Source organism: Tachypleus tridentatus, chromosome 3, assembly GCF_004210375.1.
Source record: "Tachypleus tridentatus isolate NWPU-2018 chromosome 3, ASM421037v1, whole genome shotgun sequence".
Taxonomy (NCBI): domain Eukaryota; kingdom Metazoa; phylum Arthropoda; class Merostomata; order Xiphosura; family Limulidae; genus Tachypleus; species Tachypleus tridentatus.
The window spans coordinates 30627102-30649674 of NC_134827.1; the positions used below are offsets into that span (position 1 = coordinate 30627102).

Consider the following 22573-nt stretch of genomic DNA (forward strand, 5'->3'; position numbering starts at 1 on the left):
AGTTTGTTATCACAACCCTGGCCCGGCATGGCCAGGTGGTTAAGGCACTCAACTCGTAATTCTAGGGTCGCGGGTTCGAATCTCTTTCGCACCAAACATGCTCGTCTTTTCAGCCATGGGGACGTAAAAATGTGACGGTCATTCACATTATTCGTTGGTGAAAGAGTCGCCCAAAAGCTGGCGGTGGGTGGTGATGACTAGCTGCCTTCCTTCTAGTCTTACACTGCTAAATTAGGGACGGCTAGCGCAGACAGCTCTCTTGTAGCTTTGTGCGAAATTCAAAGATTGAAAGGAGAGCATATTTAATGTGGCTGGGATTCAAACCCTAGACTCTCAGATGACAAGTCGAGCGTCCTAACAACCATCCCAGGATGGGGAAAAGCAATATAAGCGAATATATCCATCAATAGCTGAAGAACTACGTACAATAACCATTAACTTTTTGGTTTTATAAACATATTGTAATACCTCGTATATTAAGAGTACTTTAACCTATGAGTAAAAAAAATGCATTTTTGTTGTTTTTTTTTACTCAACAGAACCTCCGGATAATCCTCAAAGTGTCAAAGTAGTGTCTTTCACGAGCAGAAGTGTCACGTTGTCATGGTTACCACCGTTCACGGGAAATAGTCCTATAACAGAATATATTGTACAATGGAAGAAAAAAGAAGGTACTGCTAAAAATGAATCTAAATCATTAAGACATTTGTATCTCTTTAATATCAGATTATAACAGAGGGAAAATATTGGTTCAAAGTGGAGGAAGTCTCTTTATAATAAAAAAAGGTAATCTTAAAATCAAAACTTTACTTTAAATTAAGTGATCGTCCATTTTGAGAATAACACAATACCTCTCTTTCTGAAACTCTAATCTAAGCCTAGTATCTTTATCAGAACAAACCATTCAAGTGATTGATAACTTCGATTATTTATTTATTCTTTGTCTTAGATAAGTGGCAGCAACAGTCATCAAATTCGACAATTCGGGGAAATGAAACCACTTTTATTATTTCAAATTTACTTCCTTTTACGAGTTATTCCTTTCGAGTGTTTGCTGTCAATAGATTAGGAACAAGCGAAGCAAGTCAAGCTGTACATGCTAAATCAAATGAAGAAGGTAGAATATATATATGTATGTTTCTCAAACTTTTCTGGAAATTAAATCTACAAAAACAAAGAAAATGGAAGTAAAAAATATTACTGGGTTTATATATCCCTTATTGAATTTTTCAATAATTCTATTTGCCATTTTAAATTATCCAATAAATATGTGTATCGTTGAACTGTAGTTGACGTCACTGTATTATAATTTAATATTACTTTAACAGCTTGAAAATGGCATTTAGGTTTATTTGTTTGTTTTTTGAACATTTTCTGTAGAGGAAATGAATAATATTTTGAAATAAGCAGAGTTTCACCAATAGTAGTAGAGATAATATAGATATTTCATAAAAAAATATTCAGAAAATGAAGAAACTTTGATTCTTATAAACAATATAACATTGTTTACATGCATATTATTACAGTATTTTTACTTTACAAAGAAACTTAATCTTTCTTAAATGCATCAAAAGAAGCACATAAAGGTGAAACTAAAAGCCCGATTACTTATATTCCTACGGAATTATTTAATGATACAAAAGCCATAAGAAAAGGGAACATATGTAATAATTTGTGACTGTCACATTTCATGTAGTATTTTATGTAATTAACTTAGGAAACTGACTTCTTCTCTCAACCAATTCATTCTTTAGCCCCTGGAGGACCCCCTGTTCATGTTCAAGCTGAAGCTACTGGTGCTCAGTCCATAAAAGTAACGTGGAAGGTAGGAACATTAATAAACCCTATTTGCTTTGAGCAGAATAACAAAGAAAAACAACTATTTCTGTGCAAACTATTATCATTGTATAGAAACCATGAATAAAACAGGAAATAGAAGAAAACACAAGGACAATTAATAAAAGGCCCCAGTGGCACAGCAATATGTCTGTGGACATGCACTGCTAGATACTCAGTTTTGATACCCATTGTGTAGCTTTGTGCTTAATTTCAAACAATGAAAACAAAATCAGTTTATGAAAATTGTTTGCTTTTCATCAACGGTTTGTGTGTCTTGTGCTCATCACGGGTATTGATAGCTTTGTGAGCTCACAGACTTACCACCGAGTGACTGTGGTGGTTTGTAAAAACATTTTAAATTTAATAACAAAGCTATTTTGTTTGCTGTCAAGCAATGACCTGTCTGTTTCATGCCCACCACAGTTATGAAAATCTGGTTCATAGAAGAACTTGATCGAATTAGCTGACTGCACTTTGTGGATGTGATCAAATTTGATCTTTGTTTAACACAATTTCAAAAACAGGAAACGTCTGATTGTTTCAAAGTATTAATTTAATTATATGTAATGACAAACCTATAGTCTGAGGAAGGATTATACATTTTGCTTGATCAGTAACTTTACTTTCAAAACTATGGTTAGTGATAATAAAATGATGAAATATTTGTATTTGTTTGTTTGAAGTTGAGCACAAAACTACACGATAAGCAACCTGTGCTCTGCCTCTCATGAGTCTTGATACTTGGTTTCTAGAGGTGTAAGTACAGAGACGTACTTACCAATGTTACCTATGAAAACACACACTTCCCAGCCTGGCATGGCCAAGTGGATAAGGCACTCGACTCATAATCTGAGAGTCATGGGTTCAAATCCCCATCACACCAATTATGCTCGCCCTTTCAGCCATGGGGATGTTATTATGTGATGGTCAGTACCACTATTTGTTGGTAAAAGAGTAGCCCAAGAATTGGTGGTGGGTGGTGATAACTAGTTGCTTTCCCTCTAATCTTACACTGCTAAATTAGGGATGGCTAGCGCAGATAGCCCTTGTGTAGCTTTACGCAAAATTCAAAACAAACCAAACCACACACTTCTCAAATATGTAAGCAATGTCTCATTCCATAAATATCTATCAGTGCAGTAATGTTAAGAAAAATAGTGCATTGCACTCTGTCTATGATTGCTCTAACTAGTGGCTAAATCAAAACCCAATAAAACAGGTCTACACCATTACACACCAACCTGGCATGGCTCTCACAATCTGCAAGTAGCAAGTTAGAATACTGTTACCAAATGTCTTTGTTCTTTCCGCCATTATAATGCAACAGTCAATCCAATTATTCTTTGTTAAAGAGTAGCCAAACAGTTGGCAGTGGATGGTTTTGTCTAGCTGCTTTCACTCCATATCAGGGGTTCCTAAAGTTTACCAATGAGCAGAACCTGGTTACTGTATTTGTGGACCACCACCCATTAAAAATAGTTTTATTGTATCATACGTGCATTTTACTACCTTACCAGCTTGTTTCAAGTTTTAAGAAAATGACAATTAAAAGAGATTTGAATATGGAAAATTACTGTAATGTGAAGGATCATACTGCTTTGTTGAAACAGTCTTGTGGATGTCTGAGAGTTTCAAACAAAAGTCAGTCTCCATATTTATATTGTTTCTATGCTTCCATTTTGTATGCATCAATGTAACTGGAAAACAACTGTCAATCAGCAGATAACAGTGCCAGGTGCACAAGGAATTGATGTAATTTATATGAATTACCATTATTAATTTCACATTTATATATTAGTATATTTGTTTTATAATGTCTTACTATTTTATTTTATTTGTTACTCTTTCAATAATTAGTAATTTCATAACCTGCAATCCTCCTTAAATACCATTGCATACCCTCCAGGGTACTGTTTGGGTACCTCTGTTCTAGATTATAACCCATGACCTTTCTGATAATCAAGACATTACCCCTGAAGATCCTGGTCTTTGAGACATTGCCCATGGTCTTATCAATCTTCAGGTTATTTCCTATGAAATTCCTGATCTTTGAGACATTACCCATGGTCTTCCTGATGTTCAAGACATTACCCATGAAGTTCAAGAAACTCGGGTTATTACCCATGATGTTTCTGATCTTTGGGATATTACCTACAGTGAATATACATATAAATAGGCAGGCTAAAATGTCCCAGAGGTTCATTCTAACTATCTGTGCTTCATCCAAGAACCTCTTTGAAGGTCCACAAGGTCTATACTTCATGAAATCTTCACACCAATCATTGAGAATTATAAACCTTCCACAGCATGAGATTTGCATGTATATTTAATGGAGATGAACCTACTGAATGTAAGTACCGAGATTAATCATGAAGTCAGCTAAATATTGACATATATGCCAGATGCCAAAGCATTGTGCTTGAAGTGTAAAAAAACAAACATATTAAATAGTTAAAGTAATTAGTAACTTGCTGGTACTGAGAACTTAATAATACTTTGAAAGGGATTAAGTACATCAAACATTCACTTGATAGGCTTATGAAAGCATGCAAAAAAACACCATAGTTTCCAAGACTACAAACACTTTACTGTATCATTTATGGCTGTGTGTTTTTAGCCAAGACTTCTGAAATCAGTACAGGATGTTGCTCTCTAAACAGTTGTGGGAATTTTAGAAGTGCTAATATATGCAAATTGCGAATCAGCTCCAGTTTTAGATGTTTTACATAATTATCTAATTATTGAGTCCAAAGACTGTACTACTACTGAGGCCCCCTGTAATTGGATCCACACACTACCCTTCTACCCTTGTGTGCATTTTGCACTGTAAATGACAAATTCTTTAACCTGTTGACTGCCAAGTATTTAAGCTGCTACAATACAACTGTAATGCTTTTTCATTTTGTAACTTTTTCGTGAGCCATTTTGGATCGAAAGTGAAACAATTTGTAAGTAGGTCAAATGCATGTATGGTGCTGACATCTAGCGTCGAAGTTAGGTATTATTGAGAATCAATTAACTCGTCCGTGTACTGTGTTACCGATTGGCTTGGACGAGTTATCTCGTCTACAGCACTGAATAGGTTAAAATGTGTGGAAACTCAGTTTTGTTGTTGAAGCAAAAATGTACTTATTTAGGCAATTTGAATTGTAGATGTGGCTTAATATAAAATAAAAACTATTAGTTCACTTGTAGTCAAAGCTATGGGTTTATTTAATTTCGAATATTCAGATTCTGAATAGCTCTTTGTTCCCCGGTGGGACAGCAGTAAGTCTCTGAAACTACAATGCTAAAATCCAGGATTCGATTTCCCAAGATGGACGCAGCGTATAGCTCAATCAAACAAACAAATGAATGAATAACAATGCAAACAACGTGTTTAAAATGCAGTGCATAATTGTGGTCTAACTAATCAAAGTGTAACAGTGACTCCCCATTTTGCAATCAGTTTAAGCAAAAATACATCAAAATTAGAAAAAAAATTACACTCAGGAAAAGCAATAGAAGGCATGAAAGTTAATCCAGGGCCCAATAATTTCCAGGATTATTAGACAAGTCCAAGACTTGGGTCATAATGGATGTGCTTGTAGTATACATTCCCTCGCTCTACTGAAACAAATAACTGTTTGTTTGTTTTTTAATTTCTCGCAAAGCTACACGAGGGCTAGCCATCCCTTGTTTAGCAGTGTAAGACTAGAGGGAAGGCAGCTAATGATCACCACCCACTGCCAACTCTTGGGCTACTCTTTTACCAACGAATATTGGGATTGACCGTTACTTATAACGCCCCCACGGCTGAAAGGGCGAGCATGTTTGGTGCGACCGTGATTTGAACCCGCGGATTACGAGTCGAACGCCTTAACCCACCTGGCCATGCCAGGTCCAGTCAAATAAACTTTAAACCTCTACCTCTAATTTGCTTCCCGTGTCTCTACATAGTTTACACATCTGGCCAATATAGTTCAAATTAAGATGAATCCCAGACTGAAAAGTGTGCAGAAGTGTCTTTTAATTCCATCTATTGTAATAATTAGAGTAGGTATAGTATATAAATAAAGAAATGTTTACTTTTTCTGAACTTGTATTGTTCTGTTCTCAGATTCAAATTTTCGATTTACTTACATTTTTATCGTTTTTTACCAGTCTCCAGAAAAACACCTTCATTATGGAATCATAAGAGGTTATTACGTCGGATATAAATTAGCTGAATCCGTGGACACCTACATCTATCAGACATTGAAAGTCAATGACCTGGGGTTTCGAGAAGAGAGCCATCTAACGAACCTAAGACGTTATACAAAATATGCTGTTGTTGTTCAAGCATATAACAATAAAGGGACAGGTCCACCTTCAGAGGAGACAACAGTGCGAACGTTAGAAAATGGTAATATATATACGTTGACTAGTTAGGGCTAAGGTAGAGAAGTGATTTGTGCATAACTTATTTTATGAGATGTACACCTAAGAAGTAAGTTTTTACTGCAAGTTTTCAGTATCAAGCCTCAGTATGTCTCATAACCTTTTCTTAATAGCAACTCATTTATTAAATTATTGATGTTTCAAAGATAATATTTCTCACGTCAGTCGCCACTGACGCCTTAATTCATTTAAAAATCGTAATCCGAGGGTCGCGAGTTCGAACCCCCGTCGCACCAAACATGCTCACTCTTTCAGCCGTGGGAGCGTTATAATGTGACGATCAATCCCACTATTTGTTGGTAAAAGAGTAGCCCAAGAGTTGGTGGTGGATGGTGATCACTAGCTGTCTTCCCTTTAGTCTTACACTGCTAAATTAGAGACGGCTAGCGCAGATAGCCCTCGAGTAGCTTTGCGCGAGATTTCAAAACAAACAAACGATCCTTTGAGAAATTTATTATTTTTTCAGAACTGTGTGAATCTGTCTAACTTATTTTCAGACTTATATTTAATTCGGTGAAAATATTTTATGATTGAATCGAAACGAAAAAGTTACCCTGTTTCTTCTTTCCAATCGATTTCCTTTACATTTTTTAAGAGTACAAATCTATATTTTTAAACATGTAAATGTAAGATTGTCAAATATATGTTTCCAGTCGTCGGTCTTTAGATCTTTTTGTTGTTTTTTTTTTCTAATGAAAATGATGAACTGTCTTATCATATTTACTTACACGCTTATACGGAAGTCTTTCTTTAGGCCCTGTGAGTAGTGCGATTCGATTTTATTGGGCAACCCATCTTGCCCAAGATCAAGCGATATTCCATCTGTCAAAGCTTATTCCTCCAAGCGTTTTCGAACATAATTCGTTTTCGTCCAAGCGTTTTCGAACATAATTCGTTTTCGTCCAAGCGTTTTCGAACATAATTCGTTTTCGTCTTTCGTGAAATAACGAATGAAAAAAAGGAATATTGTAGAACATTCTTCAGAAATAACATGTTAATTTTCTGTCTATGTCCCTTTAAAATATTATGGGCCTCTGTTACACAACCCCCTTCTAACGTGTGGTCAACTTCCGGTCAGTTACCTCTTCCATTATGGGCCTATATTTGCATTGCGCAAAAGCTGGTTCACGTCTCGCAGCTAATGGATTTTTATTTATTTATTTATCAGTATCCATTTCATTGATATATTATTAATGATAAATTATTTTCTTCTTTTTTTAATTTCTTGGAGACCATACATGAAAATTAAAATCTGAACGTGTGTGCGTGTGTGTGTGGAAGCAGAATCTATTTCCACAAGTTTAAACCAATACTTGCTGGTTTGTTTGGTGTTATGTACAAGTCCACAGATGTATTCGTAATCTTAGGGTCGCGGGATTGACTCCCCATCACATCAAACGCACTCGCCATTTCAGCCGTGGGGGCGTTATAAATTACGGTCAATCCCACACTTTGTTGGTAAAAGAGTAGTCCAAGAGTTGGCGGTGGAAGGTGACGACTAGCTGCCTTCCCTCTAGTCTTACACTGCTAAATTAGGGACGGCTAGCACAGATAGCCCTCGAGTAGCTTTGTGCGAAATTCAAAAACAAACAAACAAAACAAAATCCTTTCAAAGTTATATTGAACTGCTATTTTGTGAATTTATATCATTACGATTGGTATCAAACTGTAGGTTATAATTCATATTTTTATATTATACATTATTTAGTTCCTTAGTTTAAAATTAAGTATAAAAAACACAACTAAACATCGATTTTTGTGTGTCACGTGGTATGCTGAATTTAGAACTTAGATTAGATTAGGTGTTTCTCATGTCAAAATACAAAGTCTGTACTTTTGTAGGAATTAGGAACTCAAATTACCGATATTGACAAAGTAAAATATAAAATAAAAATTCGTCTTTTTTTCTCTCTATTTGCTGCCCCCTAGCGGCTCAGCGGTATGTCTGCGGACTTACAACGCTAAAAACCGGGTTTTGATACCTTGGTGGGCAGACCACAGATAGCCCATTGTGTAGCTTTGTGATTAATTCAAAACAACAATCTCTATTTGCTGAGGTATCACTCACTTCTTTGCATCTCTGTAAACGGTCTCTTTTTCACATTTATTTCGATATATGACATATGAATAACCAATCCAAAGCTTAAAATGTCCCTCTAGTGATTTTTTTTAAGTATAATGGCGCGATTTCTTTCCTTCAAGACAAACCTTTTTAGACCCAAATACAGTTCTACTTGATAAATTATAATGGATTTATATGGCATTGATGTTGTAATTTATGATTTTTTGGTTATTTAAATGCATATATAAAACCCAAAAATTATTGTAAATAGTAATAATCTATATACGTATATAATGTATAATAATTGAAATGTCAGTGTATTTTAAAAAATACCAGTACACTAAAACACAGCCAAAACAGGTCACTTTATAAAGACTAAAGGTCAGTTTTATATTAGTGGATACAGTAACATGAGTGCACGTGCACCAGGTCATTGCAACTTCTATATTTTTAGCTAGGACAGCTGAAAGCTCAGTACTCAGTAATAAATACATACAAATATATAATGTTATAAGATTTATGTTATTTAGTCTAAATAATTATGTTTTTATGTTATAATTTGAAGTCATTCTAAAATGAAAAAGGAATAATTTATATTCACTACCCAATTTTATGGTGGTTACGTGATCAGTCAAGTTGACCGAACCCGTACAGAGATTCGTCAATGAAAAATAACTAAGTATATTTTCTTAAGAAATATGTGATAACTATCTGGACGTTACTATGATTTCTCATGTGAAATTTGGAAATTATCTGATATATAAAAGTAATTTTAATCTTAATATAAAAATTGCTTTGTATGTTGGATAGTCAACATGTGAAAATTAAAAGCGTTAGGAAAGCATTGCTTAACAAACCGTTAGACCTAATTTAAAAAAAAATCCGATGTTTTGTGCACAAAAGCATTGTAATGTTTACTGATAATCTGCAAAACATTCTGAACACACGCTTACTAATTTAAGGGCAATAACATGAAAACTATAACAAGCACTAAATGGTTACGATGTCGGTCTCGATAACCGAACCCGTGCTGAAAAAGTTCATAGTCAATTGACGTGGAAATTCGGATGGGCTCTTAAGTTGCTGAAGGTTAGTTTCTAGAGCTTATAATATATTTATGACTATTATTTCGACAGTACCTTTCTTTGGAAGTTGCCATTCGAGGTGTGGTAACTTAATTGAATAAAGGTACACTGGTTGTATAAATTTTACCTGATCTCGATTTCAAATTCAGAAAAATTCTCTCACAACAATGGTCTGGGTTTTCTAATATTTGTTTCCTTTTATACACAACTCACTTTTTAACCTCCTAGGTTAACCATTGTAGTCGGTATAAAATGAGGTACTTTTTCTCCCTTTGAGGGTTAGTATTCCCAAGAAAAGAATCGCGCTCCGCATTTTGATGCAGTGAAAGCATTATAAAGCATTTGGTTCTTGCTCTTTGGTCTGATAAGAGTAGCCTAAGGGTTGACGGTGGTCGGTGTTTAAAATCTGCCTTCCCTCCAGCCTATTATTTCAAAGGTGTGGATTGGTAATGAAGATAGTTCTCATGCAGCTATGCGCAAATTTTAACAACCAAACAAACCTGTCATCTTTTTTTATCTTCATGTAACTCTACATCAAATAATGGTCACATTACTTGCAGTATTATTATATCATGGACATAAAGACATTCTATAATGATTTGCAACTAAGCCTGCTGCACAGCGCCATCTACATGTCTTTAAATGCATTTCACTATATTTTTAGGGAAAGTTATTTATGTTCGTAACCAATACTACGTTTCGTGATTATTTAGAGTTAAATCGATATAAAAATTTCGTGTCAACATCCGAAACTTGAACGATAACTTTAAGATAAAATTCACTGAATCTTCGTTTTACTTTTGTGTAGTTCCGTCAATGACGTATCTGTGTAAAAAGCATTGTTTGTTCTGAATTTCGCGCAAAGATACTCAAGGGCTATCTGCGCTAGCCGTCCCTAATTTGGCAGTGTAAGACTAGAGGGAAGGCAGCTAGTCATCACTACCCATCGCCAACACTTGGGCTACTCTTTTACCAACGAATAGTGGGATTGATCGTCACATTATAAAGCTCCCACGGCTAAAAGGGCGAGCATGTTTGGTGTGACGGGGATTTGAACCCGCGACCCTTAGATTACGAGTCGAGTGCCTTAACCACCTGACCATGCCGGGTTCCGAAAAACATTTTACCCGTGAAATAGTATTTGAGAAATGAAAATACTGCTGATTTTCCATTGTACTTTTCTATTGTTAAACGTACTATGGCCGAAAATTCTGAAAAAGGTGGTTTAACAATTTTTTTTTCAGATCCTCCATTCCAACCATCTTTGAAAATATTAGCCACCACGTCATCTACAGTTCAGTTTCTTGTGACGAGCAAAGACCGTTTGACAAATAACGCATTATCAGGTGAATTTCCTTTAACCCTATTTTTCTATTACTAACTTTATGTTTTTTATGTATACAAAGTTGTTGTTATTGTTTTCTAATTCAGTTTATCCCAAATAATTGGATACAATTCATTGAACGGAAATTCCAAGTTTTAATTAGGATTTTAATTAACGTGTTTATGTGATTGTGATGTTTGTCATCCACCATCTGGAAAACGTAACCTTTCAAATGTTTGTACCGTTCAATAAGCCACATATAATATACATTTTGGCATGAATTGGTAAGTAACATAAGAAAAACAATAAAAAGAAATCACTAAGAAACATTCATACAAAAATATTTTTGATAAACCGTTTCACTATCACAAATAGTGAAAACTACGCCGAACTAAAAACCGAGAAGTGCATAGAATACTATGGTGGGCACAGTACCAATAACTCGTTGCGTAGCTTTACTCTTAACAACAACAAACAAACAATTTAAATTTCAAAAACACTCACAAGAGTACGATCATTTGGCTATCCAAGAGTTGGCGGTGAGTGGTGATGACTAGCTGCTTTCCCTCTAGTTTTACACTGCTAAATTAGGTAAGGCCTAGCATAGATAGGCCTCGTGTGGCTTTGCTCGAAATTCAAAAACAACTAAACAAACAAAGAGTTCTTAAATTCACTGTTGTATATATCAACATCCGAGGTGCACTGGCTTACAAGAAACATGATATCAAAGACATAATTCAACAAACTAACCCAGAAATTGTAATATTAAGTGAAACCTTACTACACAAAACCAATACATTTAAAATATCATACTGTACAACCATCAGGAAAGACAGACTAAATAAACAGGATAAAAACAGAGGAATGTTGCTGCTACACAAAACAAAATCTATCAGTTACTGAAATTTAAATCAGCAGCAACAACAAACATATTACTACCGATATCCTGTTAAATAATCGTTCAACAGTTACAACAGCAGGAATTTATTGTTCACCTACAAAACAAACAGATTTAACATCTTCTTCCCACAATTAAAATACCATTTTAATCGCAGATTTAAACAATAAACACATCAACCTGGAATGCAACTCCATAGATGCAAATGGGAGACTCCTCCTGAATGACGACACGCCTACTAATACTAGGTATGTCACTAATACCAGTGACATACTAGACGTATGCCTAAGCTCGTATAACATGAGCCAAAGACTAGTTAAATTTCATGTGGGAAAATTGTAGACAGTGATCATTTACCTATATGATGTGTCTTCCATCTCACTCCCCATAAAAATACAATTTGTAGAAAACAAAAATTTGTTTACACAAGAGCAAATTGGAAGGAATACCAAAAAGAATTAGACCATTGGGTACCAAACAAAATTATGAAAACAACTAAAAATAAGATAGATATTGATAATTACTGTAAAATAATCGCTGAGTGCCTTCAAACCATAGTAAACAAAGCAATACCAAAACAACAACATAAAACAATAAATAATACATGGAAACCACACAAACAATTATTAACACTAATCAAGCATAGATGTCAGTTAAGAAGACAACACATGGAGACAAGAAATAGAGAATTAAAAACACAAATAAACCAAATCAGAGCAGAAGTAAAATTGTTAAAAGAAGAAAAATGGGACGATTTCTGCTCCCAACTTAATTAAAAAATAGACCGGAAATAATTTTGGACACACCTAAAAAGATTCACAAATGGAGGCACAGTAACAAGAAAATACACACTGCTAGAACACAATAACACCACAGCACATACAAACAAAGAAAAAGCCGAAACATTCAAACAACAATTTCAAAACACGTTTAAAACACACAGTGACCCAGACATGAACGTATACTTTATAACAAAGTAAACAAATTCATGACAAATAACAGTGAGCTATTTGAACCACTCTTCCCAGTCAACTTAAATAACTGTCAAATCTACAACACAAACGAATACACAAACACAATGATAACAAACACAATTTCCACATGAGAACTCATAGAAGGAATAACTAACACAAAATATAAATCTCCAGGAGATGATGGTATTCAAGGCATCCTTCTGAAAAAAGGCACTTCGAAATTATTTGAACATCTAACAGCAATTTTTAATATATCATTATACTCTGATTATATCCAAGTTACTTGGAAGCATGCAAATGTATTAATGTTTCATGAAGAAGGAAATGCAGCCAATAACCCAAATAGCTACAGACCAATCAGCCTGACTAGCTGTGTAGACAAAATTCTAGAGAGAATAATCAGTAACAGACTCTCCACATTCCTGGAGACAACATCAAAATTACCAGAAGAACAAAATGGTTTCAGGAAATTCAGACAAACAACAGACCACTTCGTCAGATTAACAGAAACAATTGTTGGTAGTTTTAATAAAAGAGAATGCACTGTCACTTGCTTTCTCGATATTGAGAAGACATTCGACACTGTATGGCATAACGGTCTCCAGATCCAAATGCAAGAAATGGGACGACCGCGGGGAACTATTTGCTGGCTATCTAACTTACTGGAAAACAGAATATGTAGAGTTAACATTGAAGGGACCTTCTCAGAGTGTTTCCCTCCAGAAGCTGATGTCTCTCAAGGAGCGGTGGTTAGCCCTATCCTATTCATCATGTACGTGAATAATATGCCTCTAAATGATCCAAACAGTGGATACTCATCACAGTTAGCTGATGATGTGGCAGTCTGGAAAAGTAAACCAATACCAGCAATAGCAGCCACAAACATACAACCACAATTAAATAGAATAAGTGAATATTGTCAAAAATATAGAATCGAAATAAACACAACTAATAGTATTCACAAAGTTAACTAAACATGAAAAAGTACAACCACAGATCTCTATGAATGGAGCACTCCTTCAGACTGCTACATCTGCAAACTTTTTAGGACTTACATTCTAAACAAAACTAACGTGGGTAAACCACATAAATAATATTATAACACAAATTTGGCAAAGAACAAACTATGCTAGAAGTCTAACTGGTAAAAATAATGGAGCAACAACAGATAACATTATAAAAATATATAAAACATACATTTGACCCATCATTGACTATGTGGCACCTGTATGGATAAATGTAAGTAAAAAACTAGTACAAACAATACAAAATACACGACTTACAATAGCTTATAAAGTACCCAGAACAACATCATCTGAATTCATGCATAAATACATATACATAGAAACAACAGCAGATAGACTCCTACATAGTACAATAAATTATTTTGACAAAAAATTGGAAAAAATGAACTAGTAAGCAAACTTGACAGGTACTATATACATGATGAGGATAGTCCTAAACACTTTTCAACAGTGAATATATATATTCTAAATAAATAAAAAAGGCCACCTATAAACCAGACTCCACATTAGTTTAGGGGTTAATTACTAAACATTGAAAGGGTTTTTTTACATAAGGTTTATGTTGTCCACATGTACTTGTTGCGTGCTCTTAAGGTTTATATTGTCCACATGTTCTTGTTACATGCACATAAGGTTTATATTATCCACTTTTGCATGTAAATATTTCAGGATTCTTTCTCTACTGCAAAGAGGAGAGATCAGATTGGAAAAAAGTTAGAATACCTCCTGACACCAGTGAGTACAAAGTCAGAAACCTAAAATGTGGAACCCGATACCTGTTTTACATAGAAGCCTTTAACTCTGCAGGAAAAGGAGAACCAAGCGAAACTGTCACTGTTATAACCAAAGGAATGGGTAAGTTGTGATATAGCTGTTACAACCAAAGGAATGGGTAGGTTGTGATTTAGCTATTACAACCAAAGGAATTGGTAAGTTGTGATTTAGCTGTTAAAACCAAAGGAATTGGTAAGTTGTTATTTAGCTGTTACAAACAAAGGAATGGGTAAGTTGTGATTTAGCTATTACAACCAAAGGAATGAGTAAGTTGTGATTTAGCTGTTAAAACCAAAGGAATGGGTAAGTTGTGATTTAGCTATTACAACCAAAGGAATGAGTAAGTTGTGATTTAGCTGTTAAAACCAAAGGAATAGGTAAGTTGTGATTTAGCTGTTACAACCAAAGGAATGGGTAAGTTGTGATTTAGCTATTACAACCAAAGGAATGGGTAAGTTGTGATTTAGCTGTTAAAAACCAAAGGAAAGGGTAAGCTATGATTTAGCTGTTAAAAACCAAAGGAATGGGTAAATTGTGATTTAGCTGTTAAAACCAAATGAACTGGTAAGTTGTGATTTAGTCATTACAACCAAAGGAATGGGTAAGTTGTGATTTAGCTATTACAACCAAAGGAATTGGCAAGTTGTGATTTAGCTGTTAAAACCAAATGAATTGGTAAGTTGTGATTTAGCTGTTAAAACCAAAGGAATTGGTAAGTTGTTATTTAGCTGTTACAAACAAAGGAATGGGTAAGTTGTTATTTAGCTATTACAACCAAAGGAATGAGTAAGTTGTGATTTAGCTGTTAAAACCAAAGGAATGGGTAAGTTGTGATTTAGCTGTTAAAAACCAAAGGAATGGGTAAATTGTGATTTAGCTGTTAAAACCAAAGGAATTGGTAAGTTGTGATTTAGCTGTTAAAACCAAAGGAATTGGTAAGTTGTTATTTAGCTGTTACAAACAAAGGAATGGGTAAGTTGTGATTTAGCTATTACAACCAAAGGAATGAGTAAGTTGTGATTTAGCTGTTAAAACCAAAGGAATGGGTAAGTTGTGATTTAGCTGTTACAACCAAAGGAATGGGTAAGTTGTGATTTAGCTATTACAACTAAAGGAATGAGTAAGTTGTGATTTAGCTGTTAAAACCAAAGGAATGGGTAAGTTGTGATTTAGCTATTACAACCAAAGGAATGAGTAAGTTGTGATTTAGCTGTTAAAACCAAAGGAATGGGTAAGTTGTGATTTAGCTGTTACAACCAAAGAAATGGGTAAGTTGTGATTTAGCTGTTAAAACCAGAGGAAAGGGTAAGCTGTGATTTAGCTGTTAAAAACCAAAGGAAAGGGTAAGCTGTGATTTAGCTGTTAAAAACCAAAGGAATTGGTAAATTGTTATTTAGCTGTTAAAAACCAAAGGAATGGTAAGTTGTTATTTTAAGGAAAGCTTTTATCATGTTACCAGTAATTTACCTAAGTGTTTTTTTTTTTATGCACGTGAATAAGCTATATTGAGAAATATAAATAACATAAAATGAGTAATTATTTAGAAAACGGCAAAAATAAATTTAGAATTCTTCTCACGGTCAATTACGTTTTTGTTCAATGGAATACATGTAAAATAATACCAAAAAAACGCATGCGTGAAAACATATGATACATTTTTTTTATATTTAGGGCGTCCCAAAATCATCTTTCTTATATTAAAATTTAATAATTAGATATCTAAAAAAAATACAACCATTCAGTTTTCAACAACAATTTAGCAGACTTCTGCACGTGCACTATTAGTGACTGTCATGTATATCTAAACGATATGTGATTTTAGCCCATATTTGCTGCAACTTGTCCACAGTGGCAGAAGTATTCGTTATTGCTTCAAAATGTTTGCTTTAGGTGTGCGATATACGATGTCCTTAACATACCCCTGAAGAAATAAGTAGTAGAGTGATGTGTGGTGAACGTAGAGCTCACGGAACTATCTCACCACGACTGATCCATTGCATTGAGGTTTATCTTGCACAATGGCCATATTACAGGCAACAGTACTCATCGTAGTGAAAAACAAACATGACAATAAAAACGGTTTCAGTTGGGCTACAAGCTGTTGAAAACTGCATGGTTGTATTCCTTTAGCTATTAAATTTTAAAATCACAAAGATAATTTTGGGCAACCATGTATTACTGTATACTTGAAAATGATTCTTAAAAACATTTATGGGTCCTTTGTTTCATGCAGTTGATTTGTTAATTATACATAAAAACACATCCAGTAATATGATATTTTTATGCAAATAATTTTAAAAAGAAATTCGTTTAATTTTTGTTTTTATTTTAAATCAACCTATTTCTGTTTTGTTATTTGTCAAAATAATTTCTACAAGTTCTCTACATGTTTCGTCAGTTACCTTAATGTTTTTGTGCGTATATCTTCTTTGTTTTGTTACATGTCCATTTGATTTATGGTAATTTTAGTATTATTCTCTCCATGTTATGCTGATTCGTGATTGATATTTCTTGATTATAAAAATGTTTTCAGCTAACTACACGTCTGAGTTAACTCCATTTAGGTAAGAGTGGTTTTTATCAAACTCCCTTCTCGTCGTTTTTGTTTGTTTGTTACCAAACACCACAGCGACCTCTACCGACCTCGTGTGTATAAATTTGATGTTTGTTTTGTTTTGCTTTGAATTTCGCGCAAAGCTACACGAAGGCTGTCTGCGCTAGCCGTCCCTCATTTAGCAGTGTAAAACTAGAGGGAAGGCAGCTAGTCATCACCACCCACCGCCAACTCTTGGGCTGCTCTTTTAGTAACAAATAGTGGGATTGACCTTAACATTATAACGCCCGCACGGCTGAATGGGCGAGCATGTTTAGTGTGACGGGGATTCAAACCCGTGACCCTGGGATTACTGATATTTATTAAGTCTGTCTTTGACTCATGTCTGATAACTTCTTGTTGATTGCTAATTCTCTGTCATCTGATACAGATCAGTACAATTTCATGTCAGGTTTACTTCTGGTAACACTTCACCTGTGTTTTGTCAGATTGATGATTTATCTCTACTATATAACACCCTATTGGTCTTTGTGAAAGATCAGAGTGCTTTCAGTTAATACCATGTTTGTAAGAATTATTTTTCATAACTGTTTGTCTAATATTAAAAGTGATGTGCTATTTCTGCTCTATATATTCCTGTCTTTCTTTGTTTAATGTCCCAATGCTTTGAGCATGATTTCTGGAAACTATTTTCCCTATTTGATCACATGTCAGAACGGTTTCTGTTCACTTCTTGTCCTGTGGGTTGGTTGACAGCTCGACTCCCCGACTGACTTTATTAGGTATACAAGTGATTTTTATTAACTCTATGTATGCTAGGTTGGCTTCTCCTCAATTAACGTCTGTATCAGTTATGTTATTAAAGTAAAATAAGCCCTTTTTTCTGGTCTTAAAGCTGTTATTTCAAACCATTATCCTTGTTTTTATTAACTGAGATTAAGATACTTGAATTTTATTTTGACTTTCGTTGTGACAACACTGATCAACTTGTATAAATGTATTTAGGAAAATGCAGTTATTTATACCGTAACAAAATAACAGTACGCTATAGAAAATTACAGCTCAGAGGAGCACGACAAGTATTATATTATACGGATTTTTTAATGTTCAAGTATTGTAATATACATAAACTTAAATATACTTGGAGAGGAATACTCAAGTATTGTAATATACAGAAAATTTAGTATACTGAGATAGTGCAGTCTCACGTCAATAGAAAATGTCTATTTCCAGCTCCAATACCTCCAAGTAAACAGTCACTTCTGTCGATAAACTCCACCTGGGTTAACATCCACCTAGCGGCCTGGGACAACGGGGTTTGCCCCATAAGTTACTTCTCTCTCCGATATAAAGTCGAAACGGATAACACTTGGAGAATTCTCTCTGACCACGTTGGTCCTTTACAGAAGGACATAGTGTTATCAAATCTCTCCTACATGACTCGCTACCGTTTGCAGGTTACAGCTAAGAGTCCCGCTGGAATCACGGAGGCCGAATATGGATTTTTAACTCTGCCAGCTTCATCAGGTACTTCAAGAACCTTTTTCTTTTGCTAAAAATAAAATTATGAGAAAGGATTTTTAAGATTTAAGTCACACGATAATTAAAGTATTTTAATATCTGACGAGGTCTAAACTCCTGTCATATGAATGCCAAAACTTGTTTTTATGGAAATAAAGCATTACATATTAACTGCAGGTGTTTGCTGCTTAAGTAGCGGACTGAAACTTTGCCTGTATTATTAAAATTTTCTATTTAACTAATTCCTAATTTTTTTTCATATTGGAAAATGACGTAATAAAATAGAAAATGGTTGTAAACCGGTCAGGCAAATTATTTAATTTAGCGATGTTAGTTTCAGGGGGGGGGGGATTCCTAATTTCTCTAAACGTTTGAGTTTGAAGTGATACTGAATTCCACGTGTCTCCCAGTGGGATAGCGGTATATTTGCGTAATTACATTGCTGAGATTCTGGGTTCGATTCCCCACAGTGGACACAGATGATAGCCAAAGTGGCTTCATTCTTAAGACCAATAAACAAACTCATTCAGTTTTTATCAATTGCTAAACTCGTTTAATGAAAATAACCGACGAATAATATAGAATTTCCAAACACCTCGAATTATGTAACTAGTAAAATGACAGAGCAAAATAAGTCCTTACATGAACAAATCTAACGCTAAAGAGAGCAGTACTCTTTACTTCACCAATCTTACCAACACAAAGTGTTTAACTCTAGTGTTTACTATCACTAAGTCCTGCATATAAAGAACTTATACTATTGAATTGGGTTAACCAGAACCAACGAACATCACTGCATTAGTTCAAACTTAATCATTATTTGGACACAAAGGTTGTCGTAACAAATAATTTTGAGTTTTTTTTTTTCACGTTTGTCAACATTTATTAACGGGAACGATATTTTGGGATTCTGCCAAAGTAAAACTTGGTAATAGAATTTCAGTAATATTCTAACATGACAACAACTGTTTGATAAGTTGTTATTTTCTTAAATAACAGTTGATTGAGAAATTGATCCGTTTGTGCACGTGCAGTGGTAAAGGAAATGTTCCATTTCAGGTTTTTTGTTTTTTTAAGTAATACACAAAGGCTTCTTACTTTATATACGTATTTCTTTTTTCTTTCTGATACACATTACCTTCATCTGTTTGAGTATATAAACAAATTACTTGAATTATGTGTTTAATAAAGGCTTCATCTTCCACTTTTGTACACACACACACACTAGGCTCAGCTGCTCCTGCGGAAATTATGGAAAAGGAACATATTCCGCTGTACCTTGACCTCAACATTATTTTACCAGTAAGCGTGTCGTTAATGGTGGTCGTCATAATTATTACCACTGTCTACATCATTTTGCGAAGACAGTATCCTCGTGAGGGATCTACTAGTGGTAAGTTGGAAAAGAATAATAATTACTTGGAAGTGTAAGCTATGTACTTGAAGCGAAAATAAAAATCAACCTAGCCAGTAATATAATAAATAAACATACACGTTTATTTAGTTTGTACTTGTAACTATTAGAACGCGTCATTTTTTTATCAGTTCACGATATGTTCTAAACCCACGTATTATGCTGAATAATAAACTACAAATGAAAATATAAAGTAATTCCTGATATGCTAACTGGAATAGCCAATATTATTAATAACAGTAAAATTTTACAGCATGTCTTACCTGGAGAGTTCACAGAACTGCTTTTGTTTTGAACTGTATTCACAAACTAATGTGATTCTCTTGTTTCATAAGGACTTCTCACGATTAATAGCTTTAACCTCATGAATGAAACATTTAATAGTGTAGATTGTTTGTTTTTTTTAATTTCACGCAAAGCCGTCCCTAATTTAGCAGTGTAAGACTAGAGGGAAGGCAACTAGTCATCACCACCCATCGCCAACTCTTGGACTACTCTTTTACCAACGAATAGTGGGATTGACCGTCACATTATAACGCCCCCACGGTTGAAAGGACGAGCATGTCTGGTACAACGGGGATTAGAACCCGCGAGCCTCAGATTACGAGTCGAACGACATAACCCACCTGGCCATGCTCGGCCTAAAGTTGTTAGATTATTGGTACTCTTCCAAGTTTCTTTTGGATCGCATCCCTAAAATCTCATAATCCAGTTGCTACAATTAGTTTAGTACGTACATCTTTTATAAGAACTACTTTCTGACCAAAGAAAAATTCACCAGTTTGTAAATACTTTATTTAAAACTCGTATATTGAGTACGAAACGTTTCTGTTGTTGTTGTTGTGGTGGTATTCTGTATTTGAATACATATTAAAGGAGCGGCCCGACATGGCCAGATGGGTTAAGGCGTTCGACTCGTAACCTGAGGGTCGCGGGTTCGAATCCCTGTCGCACCAAACATGCTCGTCCTTTCAGCCGTGGGGGCGTTATAATGTGACGGTCAATCCCACAATTCGTTGGTAAAAGAGCATCCCAAGAGTTGACGGTGGGTAGTGATGACTAGTTGCCTTCCCTTTGGTCTTACACTGTTAAATTAGGGACGGTTAGCGCTGGTATTCCTCGTGTAGCTGTGCGCGACATTAAAAACAAACAGATAAACAAAACAAGCACAAATAAGGCTTTTTACACTTGATACTTAAGACCACAAAAGCGTAGCAAACCTAGGTTCTTTGTGACTTTTATGAAACAGTAAATTGGGCTTTAGTTTTAATATGAGTTTACTGCCTTATCAGAAGACAGATGTCTTTTGAACTATTAATACTTAAGTCTGCTTACAAACAGATTTGTCGCTAAAAATGGGATAAGGCTTAGGCCTATCGACCCTACTGTGTACATGTATAGTTCCAACATTTTATCTGGGCATTAAAGTTATTTAAGCTGATGCCTTTACGTTGGACAATCAACAACGGGTCATTTTCAAACCGCACACACACTTTTGTTTTATGTAGACAAACATGCCTACAATTATTGAAATGTATTATTTACGTTACTGATTGGAAACAATTAAATACGTAGCTGTCACACGCGTGATTTGATTTTATCTCTAATTCACTAATAACGCCACCTGGTGGCTTTATTAAGAAGCTTACGCTAAAACTTTCATGTGTGCCTTGTTTAATTGATTAGACCATTCACAATTTTTTTAACTTACTAGAAGTTACTTGTCCAATAATCTCACTCGGTACGTTTCAAACTTGAACTCTTTAGTATTTAGTAACACCTTTGTCATAAAAAACATCACTGGTCGAAATGAAAACAGGCTCACTATATTAGTATGAATATTTAGATAAAGGTTTCCTTTGGTTTCCAGAAAGCACTACCTACTCCAGAAGAAAGCTCCAGCCTCAAGAAGCCCTCCACATGATGAACGTAAACCGAAACTCAAAAAATCTTGGATCCTCAGGCCAGGGTACCACCGTTTACTACCCCGAGCCATACGCTACAACCAGGTTGTCTACCGAAGAAGAAAGCGACCTGATTGAAGCAGTACGTAAGACTAAATGTTTACATAGACACTTTCACGAATCACAGTAGGAACAGAGCGTGGATCACCCGTCAACTTTACTGACCTTGACGTTTTTATTGCCGTCAGGTCACGTAATTTGCAAACATGAGTTCAGCGCTTTATCACTGTTCGTTTGTGTCATCACATTTATTCATGTTGCTTAAGATAATTCCTTGAACATAATGCACGGTGATCAGTCTTTCTAAATTAATACCATTTCAACTGGAAGACCCTCTAAACTTTATTTTGAAATATCAGCTCTCTTCACTCACCTAACGTTTTTTTCAAAGTTTTATCTTGTCAATTAGTGGTATTATTGACACGCAACGTAAAGTTTTTCAGCCTCGTCCAGATTTTCCTACCTTACCAGCGTGAAAACAGATAATGTAAGATGACAGGATTTTGAGGAATTCATAGAGAGCAACAGTTAAAAGTGTGCCCGGCATGGCCAAGCGCGTTAGGCGTGCGACTCGTAATCCGATGGACGCGGGTTCGCATCCCAGTCGCGCTAAACATGCTCGCCCATTTAGCCGTTCGGGCGTTATAATGTTACGGTCAATCCCACTATTCGTTGGTACAAGAGTAGGCCAAGAGTTGGCGGTGGGTGATGATGACTAGC

The 22573-nt window shown here is 35.1% G+C and overlaps 1 protein-coding gene across 7 annotated transcripts in view; it reads left to right on the forward strand.

The window, feature by feature from the left end:
* LOC143246627 (cell adhesion molecule Dscam1-like) overlaps positions 1–22573 on the forward strand; it is a 254917-nt gene that overhangs the window by 116453 nt on the left and 115891 nt on the right. For all 7 annotated transcript variants that reach the window (XR_013026080.1, XM_076493668.1, XM_076493670.1 and 4 more), the window contains 9 exons: positions 540–671; positions 950–1117; positions 1755–1825; positions 5983–6223; positions 10650–10751; positions 14296–14481; positions 18188–18481; positions 19704–19868; positions 21760–21935. Coding sequence is in view for 6 of the 7 variants with exons in the window: in XM_076493668.1 (XP_076349783.1) it covers positions 540–671; positions 950–1117; positions 1755–1825; positions 5983–6223; positions 10650–10751; positions 14296–14481; positions 18188–18481; positions 19704–19868; positions 21760–21935 (1535 nt within the window). In the remaining variant the exon portion in view is untranslated. The remainder of the gene's footprint in view (positions 1–539; positions 672–949; positions 1118–1754; positions 1826–5982; positions 6224–10649; positions 10752–14295; positions 14482–18187; positions 18482–19703; positions 19869–21759; positions 21936–22573) is intronic.